This window comes from Melopsittacus undulatus, chromosome 5 (assembly GCF_012275295.1).
Source record: "Melopsittacus undulatus isolate bMelUnd1 chromosome 5, bMelUnd1.mat.Z, whole genome shotgun sequence".
NCBI lineage: Eukaryota > Metazoa > Chordata > Aves > Psittaciformes > Psittaculidae > Melopsittacus > Melopsittacus undulatus.
The window spans coordinates 62,856,807-62,879,982 of record NC_047531.1 but is presented as its reverse complement, the minus strand read 5'-3'; the positions used below and the strand labels follow the sequence as shown (position 1 = coordinate 62,879,982).

At 41.2% G+C, this 23,176-nt stretch overlaps 1 protein-coding gene across 1 annotated transcript in view; it reads right to left on the bottom strand.

Moving 5' to 3' along the window:
* ANTXR2 (ANTXR cell adhesion molecule 2) overlaps positions 1 to 23,176 on the bottom strand; it is a 103,982-nt gene that overhangs the window by 32,405 nt on the left and 48,401 nt on the right. Inside the window, exons 11-16 of the mRNA XM_031044736.2 lie at positions 18,132 to 18,210; positions 14,187 to 14,282; positions 8,662 to 8,703; positions 7,547 to 7,642; positions 3,912 to 4,079; positions 2,756 to 2,836 (exon numbers count right to left, since the gene is read on the bottom strand). Of these exons, the coding sequence (XP_030900596.1) occupies positions 2,756 to 2,836; positions 3,912 to 4,079; positions 7,547 to 7,642; positions 8,662 to 8,703; positions 14,187 to 14,282; positions 18,132 to 18,210 (562 nt within the window). The remainder of the gene's footprint in view (positions 1 to 2,755; positions 2,837 to 3,911; positions 4,080 to 7,546; positions 7,643 to 8,661; positions 8,704 to 14,186; positions 14,283 to 18,131; positions 18,211 to 23,176) is intronic.

Below are 23,176 nucleotides of genomic sequence, written 5' to 3'. Positions count from 1 at the left end.
GAGTATAATTCACTTGTGTAACGCAGAGATGCTCACAAAGTAACATGAGTTTAAACAGATGTTTGTATTAATTCTGCAGCCATTACTATGAAAGAATCTTTCAAGCAGGTAAATGCTAATAAATAGGTTTAAAATGAAAAACAAGTGTCTTCCTTTTTGTTAGGCCATTTTGTAACATTAAAAAAGCTATTCTCTAATTCTATTATAGAAATTCTTCTGTGATTAGCTACTAATGTTTTTTCCCTTTTACCAGTCCCACATACTTGCATATTGATAGGGCAACATTTTAAATATAAGTGCCATAGGCTTTTTGTGGACTTAAAGGAAATTTGTGTACATCAATGTGCACAGGATCAGAATCTCAGCCACTATCAAACTGCACAAAGCAACATGGTCATATAACAAATTTGAAGAAACCTGATGATTACCTTTAAGTGCTAAGCTATGAATCAGAAAACAAACACCAGGATTTGGAGAAAAGACCAGTTCGCAATGATAGCATTGAGAACCTGTGCCAAGGTCTGTTCTCATGCAGTAACGATTCCCTGGAAGACACAATGACACTGCAATGGTGCATGCATTCCACTCTGCTTCCTGGCTGGATGCGACATTGCACACTGAAGGTTGCCACAATCTCAAATAAGATCATCAAACAGTTAACTGCTTTATCGAAGTACCCCAACACTACTGTGGCTCCCTCTTTTCTGCCCCTTTAATAACAAAAGGAAAGGAAGTACAGACAGGAGTATGAACACAGGGTAATGCATCATTTATAAATTAGCTTGTTAGTGAAGAAAACAAACCATGGCTTTGAAAACAAAATCTCCATTGCAGACTCCCCTATGATGTTTGATGGGAGCCCTTCAAAAGAGTTCACGGCTTAATGGAAGCTGTTTATGTGGGGACTTCGATCTGTACCTGCTGTCCCCTGTCACTCCCTGGAAACTTGGCAGCAGATGTTGTAGCACAAAGTTGTCTCTGAAGTGGCTCTCTGTCCTCATCTCTCCACCACAACAGAGTCAAACTATATTGGATCTCTTCATTTGTGCCTGAGGCATGTTTGGGAGCACAGCTGTGTCCACCCCCACTCTACCTTTAGTGTTTCAGCCCCCAGGCGGCAAATGTGAGACCAAAACTGTTCTGCCACTCTTAACTACATCTGTTGACAGTCCTGCAGCCTCGCTGCAGGCTGTCGAGGACCTGTGTCTCCACTCAGAACAGATGTCAGTGACAACCTGCTAGCTCACACCTGCACAAGCTTCCCTAATCTTACAGATTGATAGCTGAAAAATGGATCACTCCAAGGACTTCCTTCCACAATCAAAGCGACAGTATTCTAGGCCACCTTCAGCATCACCTGGCAACATGGCAGAGGTGGCAGAGGAGAGGAGAGGGAGAAGGAAGAAACGGTTCATTCTGCTTTGATCTTTGATACTTCATGCCTGGGAGGCAACTTTTAAGGTACCTACTTGTCGTAATAGTCAGAAATCCTCATAACAGTGCCTGGCTGACAAATCTTTAGCCTGGTCATGCAACAGTTCTATGTTCCTATTTACATTGATTTTTACCTGTTAAGCTGTATTGTACTGTTTATTTTTATGTAGATTTGTTGTTAATTCTGCTACATGTAACATGCATAGTTTGTGCAAATGGTAACTTTCTAACATTAACAACTAGAATGCTCACACAAGTATTTGACTATGCTATTTCCAGCATTGCACTCTGACATTCTGCTTCTTTCAACACCTGTCTTAATTCAGTCTTCTCTTTTTCTCCGTTAGAACAGTATCAAACTACATCCCAAGAAAATAATGCAAACATTGATAATGCAAATACCTCTTATTCTTCCAAAGGTTAACACCCTCCTTTTAACCCCTCTAATTGTTTCATGTCACCTTTATGGTGCATGTTGCAGAAATAGTGTTCTTACATACTACTGCTTTGTGAAAGAACCTGACCTGTCAACACCCATCCGAGGCCATCTCATTTACAGGAAATCATTTGCTCTTGTGTCTCTTCAGATGTGCAACTAACAGGAAGTTAAACAGTCCCAGGAGGATGGAAATATTTTGAAGATAAATCAGTTCCTCAGATGAATGCTAAGATTTAAAATAATACTTTCATGAGGAATAACAACCAGAAATACACAATGCAGTTTCACTATAAAAGGTTCAAGTAACAACTCTGCTTCCTAGTCATAGCAGCCTTTGTAGTGGAGGCCACTTTTTCATGGGTCACAGGTGAATAAGAAAGGATTGTCTGAGAAAAAGGTTTCCTTACCTTTTGCTTTCCGTAAAAGTTGCCTCTGGTATGAAAGTGCAAGGCTATGAGAAGCAGACTGCATGAAAGTCAGATGGTGACTTCAATTTGATGTGGTTTTAGTGTTCTCATTGCCAGCCTCTACTTTTATAAATAGCTGGTTATAAGAAAGACTTGGTATTTGTTACAAAGAGTTTACACTGAATTAAGTGTGTGCCATCTTTTTGTTTTCTAGCTGAACACACACAAAATAAAGAGCCATTCACTCTGCTTTTGGGAGATCAATGTTTCTGCAATATCTTAGGGCTGGTGTGATGCATTTCTCAATGCCCTTTGTTTCCCCAATGCTTTCTATTTCCTGTTGTGCCATTCTTTTGGCTGCAGCACTTTCCTTAGTTAATGTCACAAGATTGCCAGAGTTCAGCAGGTGCTAAAGCCTGGCTGTGACATGCCCCTCTTTTGCTAACCATAGCAGATATACACACCACACACAAACCTCATCTCCTTGCTGTGGTCGCATCAAAGAGACTCTGTCATACTGTCTTCGTAACAGTGCCCACAGTGCATCAAGTCGACCCTGTGGCAACAGAACAACAGGACTTTTAGTACAACAAAATCAGTCAATGGAGAGCACACCACACCTGCTAAGTTACCACCCAAGTTGATCCATGGAGAAATGTACTGGCAGCACTAAGCACCAGTTCCCTAGGGCCAGACAAATTTCAGCTATTTCACCTACACCACGTGGCTGCATCAGTGAATGGCAAGTACTGTACTCGTATCTACTCTCCAGTGGCTGTGACCTAACCCACATTTACTTCTGAGCCATCTAGAAGTAATACGTTTATTTGCCAATATTTTGGGCTGAATTGCCATGTGCCCATCTGGAGTTTCTCTCACATCAATGTATTTGTTCTTACAGCATGTATACAGCAAGTTGGTCATTCTCAAGCAGCCTTCAAACTGCCAGGGATGTGATATACAGCTGTGAAGGCAGATACATCCATACTCCCAGGTAAAGCCATGTATTGTCTGCTCTTACACATGACTCACAGCACCTACAGAGATAAGTGTCTGTATTTTATGCCATTTATTAAGTTTCACTTGTCTATCAGACTTTTTGCATTGTATTGTTTTATATAATCTTTTGCTTTTCTTGGTCGCATGGTTTTCTTGGTAAGTATGTGTATTTAAAACTTAGTATTACAGCTACAAAAAAATGTCAGGTTAGGCTTAGTTAGTTACAGAATCACAGAATCATAAAATGGTTTGGGTTGAAAGGACCTTAGGATCATCTAGTTCCAACCCCTCTGCCATGGGCAGGGATGCCTCACACTAGACCATGTCACCCAAGGCTCTGTCTAGCCTGGCCTTGAACACTGAGATAGACCAAATGCCAACAAAGGCTCCACATATTTTAGTACTCTTACTAGGAAAAGGAAAACAGAATGTGGCATTAATGATGTAGTGTATTTAGGGCTAAAAACTGTTCTTGCTATTCATCCTGAGTAGGTGTTTGCTTTGAGAATAGTACATTTCACTTGGATGTGAATACTTGAAAAATAATCTACACTTTAACATGCAAAAGACTGGTAAGGTAGAATCCAGCCTTTAGCACAGAATTCTCTTACACTGAAGACTGCAAAGATTACCTTAATTGGCGTATACCACTTCTCCTGAATGGCTGGTGAGGTAGGCTTTGGTTTAGGTGGCTTTGGATGAAAAGGTTCTTCTGGTTCTTCTGGGAGTTTCACCACAGCATTTTTCGCTTTTTCTAATCTAGCCCCTTCTTCAGTGGATCCTTTATCACCCCAGCGAACCTAAGGAAAGACAGAGTTCTGATTTGAATGCGCTGTATGCAATGGATAAGGAAACTGTTGCAAATAACTAGTAATTGAAAATGTTTAAATTTGGAAGAAGTTCTGAATAAACAAGAGGGGAGGTACTGAGGAAAACGTTCCCTCTTCATTCAGGCACTCTCAGTAGTGAAAAGGCAAGAGAAATACTGAAAGACAATTCAACTCTACCATGCAGACAGGCTGTATAGGAGACAGAAAATCTGGGAAGTCTTTTCTAATTAAGGATGTAAAGGTATTATTTCTAGTTCAGATTTATCTTAAAATACCAGACTTTAACCTGGCACTGATGACAGCCTAGATTTTTGTCACCCCAGATTTCCTAACACAGCATGTTTGTTGAGAACCCCAATTAAATAGAAGGCAATACTTTAGCAGCTTATAGCAGAAGTCCTTGAAACTACTCGGGTTTCAAGTAGTACTGCATGAAGATACATACTGGAGCAAATGCAGATAAAGTAGTCTAACATGCATAGTAAGTTAATGTAAAACATGTAGCAATGTATATTTTATCACTGCCCTAAGTATACAGAATATATACAAAGAGTTCAAAGAGAAAGGACACCCGGGTTATTGCCCTTGGTGAGACAAGCACCTATTTCCATTTCCATAAAATGTTGTACTTACTACGCTGTAAAGAGGAAATACAGGGGAAAAAAACAAACAAGCCAAACTTCCCTCTAAGAGAGATGATTTGTCTTACTACAGTGATCTTATTTCATCTTCTCATTGGAAACACTGTGAAGCAATTTGAGCAAGGATATTTGCTGTATTGTACAAAGAAGCAAACCTAGATGAGATTGTTACTTTATGACCCAAAAAGGGCATCTAAAAGCTATGGCTGGAGTTTGGAAGCTCTTGATAAAACTGGCCTGGATTATTTTCAGTGCAAGACTTCCTAAATCATGCTACAATGTAGCCTGTAAGGAGGACCTGACAGACCTAAACTCAGGAAATCAAATTCTGACATTACATCCTGAGTAAATGTGACACACTAGTGAGTGAAGAAACTCTTAGTGGAAAACAGGTTCCTGCAGGACCTCACTAGCATGCTCCTTTTTCTCAGGGATCTCCTGGCATGAAGAGAGAAGAACCTAAGTAAGGAAAGTAAGACAAGACTACCTTCCACCCTGAAGGAAAGCATTAGGTGCATCACTGCACACTGCTTGGTAGGTGCATGGCAGCTCTGTCATGCTACCTGCCAGTTCAAGCACCTGAAAAGTAGGCAGAAGAACTGGGGTGCAACAACTGTCCTACTGCCAAGGGATGCAAAATTGTGAAGAAGACATGCCCCTGGTCTTCCTTCTGCTGCCCAGAGGGAGTGGAAAGACTTCTCCAGGTCCTGCTAGGGCCATTCTGTAATGTTCTGGGATAAGTATGGCATAGGATGGGAGAAGAAGGAAGCAGCCTGACTTCATCCTCATCAGCACCATACACAGGGTGTGCTGACAGAGAAAGTGCAGAAAATATGTAGGCACACCAGAGTCTAGGCCCCTTCAGAAAAATGAAATACCCTGGAGGAAAATCTTGTAATTTTATCACCACCAGGAAGTGCATTTTTCCCCTGTAATCTCAGTATAAAGAGTGAGAGAGCAAACTACAACAGAGCTTAATTTGGTCTATAATATTGTAACTCACCTTGGTAAAATACATCATTGTTTCTCATTAGGGGGACTGTTTTAGACCTTTCTGTTCTTTTGGACCTTACTGTTTGGCTTGCTATTTAATTTCTTCTCCTCACTGGGGAATCCTCTCTCTGCAATATCAGAATGGGCTTTCATGTCCAAGTAGGCCCTGCTGTCTCATTAAAATGCATCTGTGTCTTGCACTGTGATCAATGGTACTTTTATGGTGTTTTTTATGAGGTTGTTAAAAACTATTTTAAACACTGTTAAAACCATTTAGAGAAAGATGGTGGATTCCTTGTTGATAAAATTACCTTTTCCTTCGGATTAAAGTGACTTCACCCAAAAAAAAATGGGATTTGTGGAGTATGACAACACAAATTTCACATAAAACCTGACTGCCTGTAATAGGTGGGGCTAGAAATGGCATCACAAACTTTTAAAGTAATGCCAAAAGGCAGATCTAGGAAGAGTGAACAATGCTGGCTACATGCTGGACTGTCGTGAATGGGTGAAGCTACCAGGGGAGGCAGGAGTGAAACAGGACAGAAGTAAAGCTCCATACTCAAATGCTCAGGCATTCACGATGTGGCACCCATCCCCAAAATTTGTTACTACTCTTGGGTCCCACAGAAGGACACAGACACAGCTCCCAAGAATGAGGTTCCCTTCAGGAGCCCATGATTGCCTTATCAGGAGTTTCAGTTGGTTTACACCTTTAGCCCTTAGTCCTTCACACAGTTCCTCCCAGAGATCAAGTTTTCTAACCTCATAATTACTTTTTACGCTCCACTCTGAAGAGGGAATACTGTATTTTTGCAACATGATGAACAAGGATTTCTTTATAGTACCAATGTTACTTGTGCTCATCAGCTATCTATCAGGATTCTGTTTCATTGTGCAAAATCCCATTTACAAACTGTAACGATTTAAACCCTGGAACCCCTCCCAGAGCCTCATCACAGCTCCCATTAAAAATCCAGACTTGTAATCCTTTAATTTGGAAAGTATGATCTAGTTTGTCTCTGAAAAGATCTGCACAGAATGTTTTCTTTTTCTAGAAACTGTATCACTTCTAAATTAGCAATGCTGAACTGCTGAAGGAAACACATCTAAGCAGCACAGCTTTAAACTTGCATGTTCTTCTGCTGCATTTAAAAAGAACTAAAGCAAGGCTGACTTTAAGGCCAATACCTTTAAAGTTTCATCAAGATACATCAAAATGACCTAGGTGGGTATTTCAGATGGAGAATTAAGTTAAAAGCTGCAGAAAACTGCTTTGCAAATGCCATAAAGGCTGACTTGACTATAAAATCTGACATAAGGACGTGCCCATAAGGATGCACATTTTTCATTCTGTTTTAATTAACATGATGCTATCGTGTCTCTTCAAAGACAGGCACTGTTGCCGCTCTGAGTTCCTTTGGGATCAAGCCTCTCCTTCGCATCACCATTGTCAGTGCATTTGGCTGGCCCGCAGTTGTAGGACTTATGTTTCACTGTAATATCTTCCAAAACATTGAGAAAAGGCTCTCACTCTCTCTTTCTCATTAGCTTGATGGAAAGAGCATGTCTTCAGGCAGCTATTTAAAGTTCCAGTCAAATGGAAGTACCAAAAGCTGTTATTTCATAGGCAAGGTCAAAATTGTTTGATATAGTGAAAGAGTTTTCAAGGCTTATGTCACTGAAAAGAAGCACATATTATGCCCTTGTATTTCCAGTACACTTTGCAAGTCTTTGTTTCCACCACTTGTAGCCTCAGAGAGCTTGTGTGTCAGTGAACTGGCACTTCCCCATTGCACAAACCTCCATCCTTTTAATTCCTCCAACTCCTCGTCCACCGTAGTAGGAAGCATCCACTGTGGGCCATTTCTTGGTAGGCAAGGGCTCTTGTTCTTCTTCCTGTCAAAAATTCAAACATTTACTTCAAAAGATAGTTTTTTCTTCCTCCACTAACTGTCTTTTAACTACATTTCACTAGAGTCCACAGAGAGTAAGTTTTCTCATGTTAGGTGTGAGAGTTCAGATATTTAACTTCCCCAAGTGTTCAGCAACTTCCAAACAGAATCTGATCATATTTGGAAGTACTTCTAATATTTCGCATGAGAAAAGCATTGGTGGTGACCATCAGGGAGGTCCAAACGAAGAATATGTGCGTTCTACTGGCAGTCATTTATTTGCCTCATCCTTTTCCTTTCCACAAATAAAAATAAGCAAAACATACACAAAGATAAGAATTTGGAGTGGCTTCTTCTACAGAAAATATAATGTCTTCTGCGAGACAGATCATCAGCCCTACACGTTTGGATTCAACAGACGGTGTTCAGCAGATCTGCAGATAAAGGTTACACAGTTTCCTAAGCCAGCCTTTGTCAAACTCGCTCTTGGCTGCCTCAGCTCAGTCAAGTGTGCCTCATCATGGACCTAACTGTCAGAGTATGCTTGAGTATGCTCAAGCAGTCATCTAAATCAAGACCAAGGGGGAAAAATATTGAAGACACCAGAACATCCTCTAGCACATTATTGCCCGTAAGAGGGACAGAAATTCCCTTGTAAGGCCTGTTCAGTGTCTAGAATGGCAAAGCTGAAAATGCCCTTTAAGTCATACAGGAATCTTTTGATTGTTATACAAGAGCTTGTCAGTCTTTCTGTTTTCGCTGCAGAATGGGAAAAAATAATGTTCAACTATCCTGGGATAAAGCCCCTAAGTATTTCTGTAAATTTGGCCTTAATTCATGACACACAGAGATGAGTGAGGCAGAACAGAGATTTGGACTTTAGCCATCCTGCTCTCAGCTTCCCACGGGGCAGTTCTTTCTTCCAAAGCAGCTAGGACAAAAAGCTGAAGCCACAGAACACAGGAAATCACAAAGTGGTGTGGTGTTAAGCAGTGTGATGAGCAAAGCACCATCATACCATACCTCTCTGGGAGCTGGTGGAGATGGAGGGGGATCTTTGATGACCTGAAAGAGCCAAACATACAAAAGCATAAGAAACTGCACTGGCAGCATCCAAACCCAACAGAAAATTTTAAGAGTGAACTGTTTCCATCTGAGTCCCCTACATCTGCTTGCAACCTGGCAACTGCTGCTGCCAAGTCCCTTGGGTATTGATTATCAAGGCCTTCTGGAAATTAACACCATCCATCTAATAGAAAATAACATCCATTGACTGGCAGACACTCTTTGGGCAGACATGTCTGCCACTTTGCTTCCTGACCGGATAAGATTCAGTCATTCTAGAGTAACAGCCAGTGATTAAACTCTATGGAGTTCTTTAGCAAGCCTGGGAGGAAGAGCATCACAAGGTCTATGATTAATCTGGGGCCAAGATGCCAGCTTCCTCGTGCCATGCTGCTGAATAATTTCTGGTGGAATGATAAGTGTGAAATGCCTGCTAGTAGGTCAGGCTTCACTTCTAGATGTTCAGAGCGTTTCCACAGATCTCACACTTGAGATCTAATCATTTTAAGTGTGTAGCTCCTTGACTGTTCAGTGTGGCACTCCTGCAAGGAGCAGGGAGAGTCACAAGGCTTCTCAAATGGCTTCTGGATAAGACCTGCTCTTAGAATAATTTACTTACAGCTATATTTAAATCTCTACCTATAGTTTCTTCCTGTTCTCTTTCTCACATACATACTGTACATCTCAGGGAGTTCCTTGCTACTGACAGGAATCCACCAAGCGGAATAGGGAGGGGAAGAGGATGAATTCAAATGAAAAGTGAATTCTTCATCAGAAAAAGCAGATTTCTGAGCTAAAAAGTATTTTAGTGATGTCAAATCATCTTTTGCACTTGACTTTTATATAGTAATGACTAAAAAATGCCCCATGAGTATCAAGGAGTCTGTTTCTGTTATGCCTTATTATTATATAAATATGATCACCACTGTCCATGATAAATAATGTCACTGCAGAGATGTATAGCCTCATACATAAAAGAAATGTACTTGACCAATAATCAAGAGTTTTCCTTCTTGATTTCCATTTCAGGACACAGTGCTACCAAGATAGTCACCAGTTACTGCCTGCGGACTTTTAGCACTGGATACAGGAATTACATCAAATAAGAGAAGTTAGGGCACCCCTAGAAACATTTTTCCATAGCACTTCAGGTTTGAGATACTTAACTGTTTTTCAAGCAAGCTCAGAGCACTTGGAGTGGATTAAAAAGCCAACTATGAATTTTAACCAGATATCCTTCGCTGCAATGATGTCAGACATTACTTTTCATGAATTAGTGCTGAATACTTTTTCTTTCCACCCATCATAAATTTTCAGGTTACTTAACAGAAATGGATTATTTCACCAGCGAAACATTCCTGAAAACCAGTTTGGAATTACTGTCTTCATTTTACAGAAGCCAACAACACAGAGGGATCACAGGACAGATTCTGTGAGATGGATGCTGAGCAAAGTTTTCCAGGACATGAAGATATTTAATTCTCACTAAAAGCAATTAAAAGACTGGAAATGGTATTTCAGTGTATTAAGGGTCACATTATCTTCTTTAATTCACATTCTTATTTCCCTTTTGCCCATCTCTAATGATTAACTCAAAAAATGGATTTTGCTGCCAAGACTGCAAGCTGTACAGGGGGAAGGCCTAGCTAGCTTGTGGCTTTATAGAAATATCCATTAAATTGTATTCTATGCATATATAAATATGCATTAAATGGTATTGTCACTCCATTTCCTACAGTTCTACAATTCTGAAGTTTTGCAATCTCCCCCAAGCAAAGACAAACTTCTTTGTGGCATATACTAAAGTTCACTTGGGCCCTGTAAATATTGATATTTAGGGAATCAACTTTTCTACCCCAGTGAACCAAGAAAAACTACAGGTATACCTCACTGGGCTTCAAAAGTCCCAAGTCAGTGGCAGTTTTTGTTTGATTCTGTTAATGAAGGATCTAATCCTGTGCCAGCTGCTAAGCTCCCTGAAGTTACAGGGTACACTTAGTTTGAAGCTAACCAATACATTAATTAGCTGCTATTTCTAATAGCTTCAGAAAATGAAACTTGTTTTAAATGTGACAGTGGTGTGAGAAAATAGTCTGCTTTGAGTAGCAGATACTCACCCCTGCTGACAGAAGTGGAATGCAAATGCCTGCATCCTTATGTTTCTACAGGCTCCTCACACACTCCCTCTCTCTCACACGCACACACACAAAGATTATTTTCAGTCTTGTGTGATATTTCAAGTGAAATCAGTAGAAAGCCACTTTTAAGCCATTTTTTAGTAGAAAGCCATTTTTAAGAAACAGAAATCCAAGGAACCAATGCAGCTTTAGCAGAAAAGAATGCAAATGTAGCATGGAACTGAATGTACTGGAGATCTTAATACTGCAAATTACCTTTTCCTGAACTTCAGATGGCTTAAATAGGGAAGACTGAATAATGCTGCTGTCTTATTAACCCCAGGTAGTGAGGGTTCACTTCCTAATTTTGTTTTCACTTATCATCATCATCATCACCAGCAAGGCTGCATCTCATTTAGTTGCAAAGAATGAAGAATTGAGTTTGGAGGAGAGCCGATTTCTTAAAGAAAGAAAAAAAGTTAGTTGCTTCAGGCAACAGTCCCTTTGATCTGCTCATTAACACTTTTCAAATGTTCGCGTGATGTGGGCATTAGGAAATGTCAGCACCAGAGCCTGAAGCCAGCTTGATGCGATCATATGCTCTGATACTGAGGGAAGAAGAGTGAAAGAACTGTCAACAGTGAACTGCCTTTAAAAAAAAAAAAAGGGTGGGAGGAAGAACAAGGAAAAGGAGTCCGCCTACCCCAATACTGACCTTACAGCAAGGAACACAGTCAGGACTGAAGCCCAACAAGAATGGAGTGCCCAAACCAGCTGAGGCTCACTGTGGAAGGGATTACATGCTCATGTGGCTCCAGACACTCATTGTGTTCTGTCTGTGACACCTTTTGCCTCCCTCTCTCCCATTTGATTCTGAAGCATGGGAATCTTACAAGGCTTGAGGGCTGCTGCTTTCTCCTTTGCTCCTATTCTTTGTCCCACGAAACCAGACGCTGCATTCTGCCAGGGAAGCAGAGTCAGAGAAGGTCCTGCCTGTCCCTGATTTGCTGCCTTTCATCAAGGACACCATCACCAAATCCCAAAACTGCATAGCCAGAGTTGGCAGTAACATGTAGTGTGAGAACCTCAGGTGCAGGAGAGAGGGAGAAGAATGGAGGCATGGTATAATGATTGGAGGAAACAGACATCAAAACACAAAGAAAGGAAAAGAGTCAGTTCAGTGCAAGAATATATTGGTTTGGAACTCAATATTGTTGTAGCAGTGAGTCTAAAATTACCTTTCCTTTTCAAAGAAACAAGTAATATCCATAAGAGGTGAGGGGAAGACAACAGAGGGCACTAACATTTGAAGTGCTGTGGCTTTATTGGGCCTCTAGAAGTCAGGCTACTTCTTAGTAATAATTTACCAATCATGATAGGTCAAGACATCCGCAGAAACAGCCAATTACTCCTGTATCAAACACTATATCCAAAAAAGATACTCAGGTATGTTACCATCCCTTAAAGTAAGCATCAGGAAAGAACAGACTTAAACCCAAGGTGAGTGAGAACCAAGGGATGTTTTCTCACAGCTCAGTGCTGCTTTGTGGAGATGTTAACTCCACACAAGAGATCAGCCCAGAAAGAACCCTGCCTCAATGCCACAGTGTATCCTTGGCACCCAATGTATAATCTTCACTCTGTAATTGGTTATAAAGGGCATCTCTTCCTATGAATTGGGTCCTACCTGAGATACCCCTCCAGAGCTCTGCACATGTGTTGATGTAGACTTGTAATGTAAACTGAACTCCTTTCACTTGTAAAAAGCATAGGCTGATGCAGCTAGTATTTTAATGTATTACACTAGCATAACTACCAAAAGGACTGGAAATTAACCCTGTAGAACTATAGAACTGACCTTTTTTAATTTAACATCATGTTCATTTTTTAATGAACATCAAAAAATCCAGAAAGCACCTTACTGATTGTCATTACAGAGTCACCTCTGGGAAGAGAATTCCTCCTCTCAAAAGAATGAGATACTGCAGTCACTTCTTACTGTAATGAAAGGAAAATGCACAGTACATGAAGTTGTACTACAGCATGAGAACTGACCACTGACAAGCACTGACTTCTGAACACTGACCAGTAAGAAGAGCAGTTGGATTTTTTCACTGCATGTGTAAACTTGATGCTGAAAAAAACCCTCAAACATCCACTTTTCAGATGATGAAAACTGCATGCACAACTGAGTATGTTGTGATCAACTGCACTTCCAGCTGCAAAAGACTGATTCTGGGCTAACATAAATTGGAGACAAGTGGATTATGTTCTGACAGTCATATTCAACTAGTGAGAACCCCTGCTAAGGTGAGGTAAGTTGTACTGAGAGCTCTGAAAAACTAGCCTAGTTGTAGCTGCTTTCTACAGATGGAAAGCGTAGAAATTAAGGTGTGAAGATGGTCTATGAGTTAAGGTTACCTAATTATTTTAAACTAAGAAAATTGGAAGATTTCTTCTTAGTAATTTTGAAGTTCCCTTTTCTACAGAAGACTTGTGATTGAAAACAAAGTTGAAGTAAAATAGCTAACAGGCAAACTCCTGAGATTTGTGATGGGGCTGTACTTTGAAGAATGAGACAGAAGAGAGTCTTCGTATTAGAAATGAGTTCACAGAGGACACAGAAACCCCAGACCATGAGGATGCAGATGGGAGCTGAGGACTTCTTGCCCTAGGATAGCCTGAGGTCTGACAGATCACACCCAAGGGTTTCAGCATGGTCAGGTGAGAATCAGAAACCAGTTCTTCTGCTGTCCCTAAGACAAGCCCGAGAGACAAGCAGGAGTGCAGTAACACCCTGGAAGCAACCTCCATTCCCCAAGTCCTCAGCACTGTCATTGAACTGGATGAATAATAAACATGCACTCTGATGAAGAGAGATGCAATGTATGCAAAGGGTTATTAAGACAATAAGGGATTTCTACCTTGAGAACCCTTAATGGACTACAAATATCAATTCTAGTGCTAGTACTTCTAAAATATCCCTGATTTCAGGGTAACATCTGCATACCACTATGGCAAACAACTTCCAAATACTAAAAGGCTTTTATGAAAGACTTTTACAGAAATAGAATACTCAGTAGAAAGCCAATGAGCATCACAGCAGCATGCTGGTGCTGGTTTCCCTGCATGCAGGTCTCAGAAAGCCAGAAGCACTGATAAGAGTGCAGCGTTGAAGTTGGTCTCTTCTTCCATTTAGTGTGTATTGCTAATGACAGAAAACTTCCTCAACAGCATATGTCACATGTAGCTCTCCTGTTAATTAACCTGTTTCCCGTGGTATCTGTGTTTCCCAGCCTGAGTTTCCCTATAAGTTATCATCATGAGTCAGACATGCACTGAGAATTTCCAACAGTCTTTACTCACCACTTTGCAGCAGAGGGGCCAGAACCACCAGAGCAGAGCAAGTGCCACTAACAGTAACAACACAAGAACAGCAATAAGCGCCGCTACTCCACTAGACTGCAAAGAAAGCAGAAAGACAGTGTCAGTGGATGTTGCAAAAAACTGCTGCCAGTATTCCCACTCACTCCAAAACAGCTTCTTAGTGAATGATACAAATCCCAAATGAGTAAGGCCCAACTTGAACAAAACAAAGTGTACACTGACTGCTAAGAAATGAGCTGTTGTTGGACACAAAGAAAGTAAGTCTCCTCCTGAGTCTGTGACGAGAGGTACCCTCTTCTTTCTGTGACAACACAGGTCTGTATGGATTGGTGGGTGGAATTTTAAGGACTCTCTCCTAACAGTACATATATAAGGCTTTTATGCTTATTGCCCACACACCTGGGGCATTCACACTGCACAGGGGTGACATGGTCTAGTGTGAGGCTTCCCTGCCCATGGCTGTGGGGTTGGAATTATATTATCTTAAGGTCCTGTCCAACCCAAACCATTCTATGACTCTATATACAGCACACTGAATATCTGTAGTAGTGCTGTTTGAACCTGAACCCACCATCCTGAGATTTTGTGACCAAGTTACTGATTCCAGCAATAGTGCTTTTAGTAAAGAAATGAGCAGCCCATCTCCCACATCTCAAAACCACATCCTGTAGGTGCTTTTATTCTTACACTTGGTGTTTTGTGCTGCTGTGCTGGTTTAGTATAACACTCAGAAAAGAATGCAACTGTGGTCTTGGGAAAAGAGAAGTTGTTTAGACTTCAGGTGGGGAAAAAGGAAGCTAATTATTTTAAACTAGGAGAATATGAAGCTTTCTTTTTAGTAATTTTTGAATTTTCTTTTTCTACAAAGACTTGTGATAGAAAACGAAGTCACTAAGGCTGGTATACAGTATGAGTAGTTCTGTCAAAGTGAAAGAGGTTGTACTGGAGATACACCATTACAAATGGAAGGTGAAACTGAGCTTTGTTCCAAGTTTAGTACAGGTTGCCCAGAGAAGTTGTCAATGTTCTATCCCTGGTAGTGTTCAAAGTCAGCTTCAACAGGGCCTGGAGCAACCTGGTCTAGTGGAAGGTGTCCTTGCCTGTGGCAGGGAGTTGGAACTGGATGATTTTAAGTTCCTATGCAACCCAAACCAGTCTGGGATTCTGTGATTCTACAATAAGTACACATAGGTGCAGTGAGGCATACATATTTATGAGGAGCAGGTGGGATGTGTGCCACGGTGCCTAGATGCCACGTATCTTTTGTTTGTTTTCACTGCAGCACCGTGTGTTTGCTAGGGGAGGCTGTAACTTATAACTCATCTACACCAACCAGCCATCAGCTGCTCAGCTATGAGAATTAGTGGAACAATTCCAGCAATGACCCATTTTTTGCAGTTACCCATCTGCTGCTATGGAAACAGCAGCTCTCCTTGTGTGGAACCGTCTTTGCTGCAACATGTATGAAAGGCAAAGAAAAAAATAAAAAGAGGGTGAACAGAAGTACAACAATTTTTTTTTTTGTCAATGCACATCTGCACCCTTTCTGTTTCCTGTTAGTGAAAACTTCTGACTCAGAGAGTACAGCAAAGGGAAGACCCAGCAGTGTGGTACGATGCTTTGCATCGATGCTTTGTTTTTACTTCTCTGTGCAATCTTAGCCATTTTTAAGGGGGCACAGGGACAGACTGGACATGGACTACGATAAAAGCAGCCCTCTGCTAGTTTCCAGAATCCTCCTGTGACTGTACTGGCCTTACATTACCATGCTGAGAGGCTGCTTCAGCATGTTTTGGGGTAAGATTGAAATGTTTCTGAATAATAAAGCCTTTAAACAGAGAAATGTGATTCAGGTAGTATGTGTTTCTTCAGCTCTCAACTCATTCAGGCTTTCTTCCTGCAACTGAAGGGCTGAACTGACATGACACTGATCTCTACAGTTACAAAACTATTTAGGTTTTAAATGAACAGAAGAAAAACGTAATTTTTTCTCTTAGGTTAATTACCTACAGGAAATAAGATGGAGACCTCATAGCAGCCTTCCAGTATCTGAAGGGGGTCTACAAGGATGCTGGAGAGGGACTCTTTATCTGGGACTGTAGCGACAGGATAAGGGGTGATGGGTTTAAACTGAAACAGGGAAACTTCAGGTTAGATATAAGGAAGAGGTTCTTTACTGTGAGGGTTGTGAAGCACTGGAACAGGTTGCCCAAAGAAGTGGTAAATGCTCCACACCTGGCAGTGTTCAAGGCCAGGCTGGACAGAGCCTTGGGCAAAATGGTCTAGTGTGAGGTGTCCTTGCCCATAGCAGGGGTTTGGAACTGGATGATTTTAAGGTGCTTTATAACCCAAACCAATCTTTGATTTTATGATTCTGTGACCAAATACTGTTGGAAGAATATATGCTGATGAGCAGCAGGTACTGTTCTGTATGTTCTGTGCCTGACAGAAAAACTGCAGTCAAGTCACTTATTAAATGAGACAGATTTCAAGAAACCGGGTATTCATGCGCAGCATGCTTTCCAAACCTCCAGCCCTACGTAATGGTCCGGTGTCAAACTGCAAACATTTCACCTCTCTCGCATACATAATACAGAAGACACAGGAAATTGATGGACAGCGGGAATGTGAGGTAAGAAATTGGATATATTACGTTAGGAAAGTCACTGCTATGTGGTTTATCCTAGAAACTGTTGTTACCTTCTTTCTAAGCCTATGAAAAAACATAGCTAGATTTTCACACTACCTTAACCCTAGGCTTAATTTAAGTGCTCCAGCCTGTGCTTTGACAAAGACTATCTCCTCTAATTAACAGAGTTGGGAGTCTGCACTCCATATCTGGGCACCAAAGTCAGGTATGTAGATGTATGTACATGGCATTAGTATCCTTCCATAGGATTATAACTACCATCAATACCAGGCTGAAGTCTGAAGGTCCTGTCTGCTCAGCTTCAGCCTGCTCCCACTGATCCCACAGCATGTTGGAATGGGACTGTGCTGGAATGGGACCCCAGGTGACTGTCTCACACCTGGCTCTTACCAAATGATTACTGTTACAGTGAGCAAGTCTCTGATGGCATGGAAGCTTCCCAATATTTTGAAAGGCTCAGCTGCACACTGTGCTAGTCATTTGTTGCAATATATTTAGCAAAATACAATTCCCAAGCTCCAGAAAAATACAAGCCCTGCCCAGACCACAAACACACAGACACTACTTGGATCTCATGGGCAGAGCCAGCCAAAGTACCTTGGGAGAGGAGAGTTCCAGGGCTTTTCCTCTACTTAAAGAATTCTGCAGATGGTCTAAATCAGCAATCCCTGAAGCAGCTAGCAAAATACATGCAACACCAGTGAGAGGAGAAACTCTTAGAGCCTGCATCAGAAAGCAAAGCTAAAACTCCAAGCTTGCTACATGAGACACGGATTTTGTGTGTTATTAGGAAGTCTCATATGATAAGTATAGCAATGCTTCACTTACATAGGGTCCTGCAAAAAAAGGTCTTCCTAAAATAAATCTAATTTCCACCTTAACGGCAAGTGTTAAGAGAATTGTTTTATGTAACTGCAGGAAAAAATCTTGTCTGTAACCCCCATATACACACACGCTTCATCAAAGAACTTAACCAGCTGAAAACGCTTTGTTGTGTGTTATAAAACAGATTGCAAGTGTGTGTCAAAATACAGAGAAAGCATCTTAGGACATATATATATGTGAGCACTACACATTAAGAATTCAGGTATCAATAGAATTCTGTCTATTCTGTATGTGTCTGTACAGGTGTATTTGTAGCTGGGTGCTCCAGATGTCCACCAGGACTTGCCATGCACTGAGGTTCTCTGCACTGAGAGGTTGTGCAATGGTAAAGCCAAAAGAGAAACTGGATTTCAGGATTTTAGACTGACTGATGTTATCCGCTTACTTACACACTCTGAAGCTGTGATTGTTAATGAGCTGGACATGAAAGATTGCCCTTCATTCAAACTCACCAACACTTCCAGAGTTCTGTAAAGAAAGAAAGAGAAAACCAAGAATCAGCAGCCATAAAGCAGTCAGTAACAACACATATATACTACAGAGGCACTTGTCCATACAGACTGTGCTCAACAAAGAACATTTACCAAGAGAGGAAAATGGGAGTTGGCTATCTGAGCTGCTCTAGATGTCAGGAGTGACTTGGCTGCTACAGGGTTGGACCTTGGGGCATTCAGAAACCAGTTTTGGGTACTGTGTTGAATCCTATTGGGAAACAGTCTGCTTGATAGACAGCTATCAGAGTACAGAAAAACCCTTCACTACTTTATGGGGCATAAAATACTCTGAAAAGTTTTATATCAAATCAGCTGAAGTTCAGCTGTAAAAATAACACTGTTTTGTCTGTTCCATAAGCAACTCTTTAGTCATAGCAGACATTATGGATAAAAATGTCGGATAATTATAAATGGTCAAGACTTTCTATAAATAGTATTCAAACACTGCTTACAAATAGTATGTGGTTTACATTTTACAAATTAACCTTAGAAGAAAACAACACATGGTGCATGTTAAACATAAGACGACTCTTCAGCTTCTCTGGCTTGGATTCCCAAGATTCAGACAGTTTATATTATGCATAGATGTAATTAAATAAAAATATAGATATCCATGAACTAATAACATGATTAATCATTTATACCATTCTTATATGTCATGAATTTTTATTCTGGCACAAATGCTTTTGTCAATATGGAGTTCAAAGCTATTTTAACTAATTTGGCTAGTTTCTTTTTTCAGTTTTAGTAAAAATTAAGCAAGTTGTGTCCGCTAAACTCATTTTTAAATGATCTGTGTTATGAATAATTGATCTAACAGAGATAATAACTCTCATTTATTTCTAACTATTGTTGGAATAAGTAAATCAGAACAGATAAAAATAAAAAATTAATTCAGTTCCCAGCAGGAATTTATGTAGCACACTAAATAAAGCAAACTATACCCAAACTTTTGTTGGTGATGAATTTTTTTTTCACTTGATGCTTTTTCCCATGTTTTGCTTTGCCACTTCAATGAGAAGTGCTGTGGGAAATTTAAGCACAACAACTTTGCTTGACTTTGGCTGAAGAACCCTCCTGATTGCAGTGCAGGAAGATCCTATATGCTGTACTGTTTCTGGATCAGGGACTTAAGCACACGCTGTGCTGTTGAAACACAGCCCAGATCCTGACAGGTGTCCCTGAGGAAATGTGTGTGTTTAAACTCTTCAGCCTTCTGGAGATGTATGTACATAAGCATATCACACCAAGCATCCAAGTCGCTAACCTACAGCCCAGTTACACTGATGTGACTCACTCTGCTGGCCTGGGGTCAAATCCTTTTGCACCCCAGGTAAAAGTACTGCATCGCCTATGACTGGGTGTAACTCAAGCACAGAATCATAGCATGTCTCAAGATGAAAGGAAGTAACTGAATTCAGTCCATAAATACTAAGGAATCCACAACACACACAAATATTTCTGGATATCAACTTTTCAGTTAAGCACAAATTTAGAGAGGAAAGATTAATCTCTTAAATGTTTTCTTTTCCCCTATTAGCCTTGTTTTTTTTAAAACAAGACTCAGAGAAACATCCCACAGGCTGTGCAGCAACTTCCAAGAGCAGTTACTCCTGAGGCAAGAGCATTCACTGAGGTCACATTTCATAGAATCACAGAATGGTTTGGATTGCAAAGAACCTTAAGATCATCCAGTTCCAACTCCCTGCCATGGGCAGGGACACCTCACAGCAGACAATGTCACCCAAGGCTCTGTCCATCCTGGCCTTGAATACTGCCAGGTGTGGAGCATTTACTATTTCTTTAGGCAACCTGTTCCAGTGCCTCAGCACCCTCACAATAAAGAACCTCTTCCTTATATCTAACCTGGACTCCCCATTTCAGTTTGAACCCATCACCTTTTGTCCTATAGCTACAGTCCCTGATGAAGACTCTCTTTCCAGCATCCTTCTAGGCCCCCTTCAGATACTGCAAGGCTGCTCTGAGGTCTCCACACAACTTCTCTTCTCCAGGCTGAACAGCCCGAATTTTCTCAGCCTCTTTTCATTAAAGGAGGTGCTCCAGTCCCCTGATCATCCTCATGGCCTCCTCTGGACTTGTTCCAACAGCACCATGCCCTTCTTCTGTTGAAGACATTAGAACTGCACACAGTGCTCCAAGTTTCCTGAACATAAAAGCTGTTCAGCCCTTCTACTTTGAACTTTCTGAAGTAATGGTGTGTACCGTAGCTGGGATGACATTGATGGTTCAGAGCCTGCTAGCATGGGAAGAACCCTTCCAACTGCTCTAAATCCACACACAGTTCACCACCCAATTTTCATTTTTAAATTGACATGTCACATTCTTTAACAACTTAGTTCTTTATATACCCTCTGCTTGATCTCCAATCCTATTTTAGCTGTGTCTAAATACATTGTAGGCTTTTCCTCAGCTCTTTACCTTTTGTTGGAACTATTTCTGTAGTCTATTGTAGGACAAAACTCCCACTGAAAGAAAAAATAATTGTGCCTTTGCATCAGTGAGGAACTGCTAGATTTGGCCAGTAATATCTGACTAGAGCTGCTGCCAGCTACTGAGGCCTGATTTCCAAAACACATTCAGATGCTTGTTTTTTCCCCATTTCACATAAGAAAAAAAAAAAACAAAAATAAGAAATTAATGTGAATCCTCGATCTCCCATGGGATTTTTTTCTGCTATCCAAGCAAATCCTTTTTGCTGCCTGGCAATATCAATCTTGCCTCTGACCCATATGTGTTCTTGTCAGTCAGCAACATCTTCTAGCATCGTTTACTAGGTTTTTTACCCTCCATCAGTTTGCTGATCTGCGCGATGTGCCATTACCAGTCCCAAACCTATGTGATTGAAAGGGAGGGTGCATCAGCGGCTGAGTGCTGCTGCCTGCACTAGCAGGCACTATCCAAAATGTCATCTACTCGGCATCTCATGTTTTTCATCTGAGCTAGTAGGAAACAAAACACATCTGAGAGTTCAGAAGAGAAGTAAGTGGCTGCTGAGGCCTGTTATTACTATGCTACCAGTATCTCTAAATGCTACTCATAGAATCATAGAATGGTTAGGGTTGGAAAGGACCTTAAGATCATCCAGTTCCAATCCCCTGCCATGGACAGGGACACCTCACAGTAGATCATGTCACCCAAGGCTCTGTCCAGCCTGGCCTTGAACACTGCTCCACCCCTCCAGTGCCTCACCACCCTCAGAGTAAAGAACTTCTTACTTATATTTAACCTGAACTTCCCCTGATTCAGTTTAAACCCATCACCCCTTGTCTTATCACTACAGTGCCTGATGATGTTTAATTTCACATTTAATTCATGTTTATGTTTCATTTTCCTGTATAACAAACCCTACAAAAAAAAAAAAAAAAAACAAAACCAAAAAACAAACAAAGTCCACTAGAATGATAATGGAAATTATTTCAAACAGATATTCATAGAAGCAGGTTTCCACATACCCTCTTCCCACATACCCATACAGCTCTTCAGGAAACAAACTCCCCCTTTTTGCAGCAATGCTTCTCATCGCCTCCAGGATGTCCCCCACACCTTGACTGGTTTGTCAGCAAAAAAATCTACGTGCCACCATGGCTTAATCTGGAGGTGGGTGTTCTAACTCGCTGAAGGACTGCATTTCACACTAACTGCTTCAGTGTGTGGGACAGACAGTGTACCCTGGGAATTCCTGGACCTGTGACTTAGGTGTTGGACTTTCTTGGCTTCCTTAGAAAAAGCCCAGCTTTCAAACCTTACCAGTCAATCCTGCTAAACTTCTAACACCGTTTCCCTCTTATGCATTAAACCTTGAAGAAAAAGTCACCCTTTTTCCTTCTACTTTCCCTGTGTTGTCCACTGAACTACATTCTCCTGCTGCAATACGTATTATTTTCTTCCATTTTTAGGGACAGTTCTCTCTTGCCTTTGTGTGGAACAGCTGAATAAGGCTTTTTCTAGCAGTGTCCTGTAGCTACCAGACTTAGTCTATTTGCCACTGTGAGCTCGATGAGTCCTGGCTGCAACATGCAACGTCTGTCCAAGTTAGTTATTATGAAAAGAAACTCTTTTTAGATGGTCTTTGCTAGCAAATTGAGCAAAATGGGAACCTGAAACACATATGGATGAAACATTCCAGAAGACTTCTGTCTTCTGCTAGAAAAAGCAGCTTTTAATTCCAGCCTCAGCAAAAATATTTGCTTGGGTGATGTGCTGTCCAAGCCTGAGTGCTGCGTTCCAGCTCCATTCACTTATCTAACTATTTTCCCTTGGATTTAGGAGAAAAAGACATAAGGATATCTGTAATCTATTATGTGACCTGCCCCAGTCCCAGAGGGGTGGTGTGCTGAGCAGGCATAGTCCCTGGGACACAACTCAGCTCTTTTCTTTAGTGTCAGAACATAGCCACAATCAGGCACCCGGCACATGACAAATAAACAATTGCTTCTAGAATGCATGAATTGGTGAAAACAGATGCTCAGAAGTGCCACAGAAATCTCAGTCTGCACAACTGATCAGGAGAAAACTTGCCATTAACTGAACAGTATTCCGGGTGGGGTCTGCTCTTGTGACACCCCACTGGGAGTACTGTGTGCAGTTCAACAGAAGAAGGAGCTGTTGGAGCAAGCCCAGAGGAGGCCATGAGGATGATCAGGGCCTGGAGCACCTCCCATATGAAGAGAGGATAAGAAAACTGGGGCTGTTCAGCCTGGAAAAGAGAAGGCTGTGTGGAGACCTCATAGCAGCCTTCCAGTATCTGAAGGGGGCCTAGAAGGATGCTGGAGAAGGACTCTTCATCAGGGACTGTAGCATAGGACAAAGGGTGATGGGTTTAAAATGAAACAGGGAAAGATGAAGTTAGATCTAAGGAAGAAGTTCTTTACTGTGAGGGTGGTGAGGCACTGGCACAGGTTGCCCAAAGAAGTGGTGAA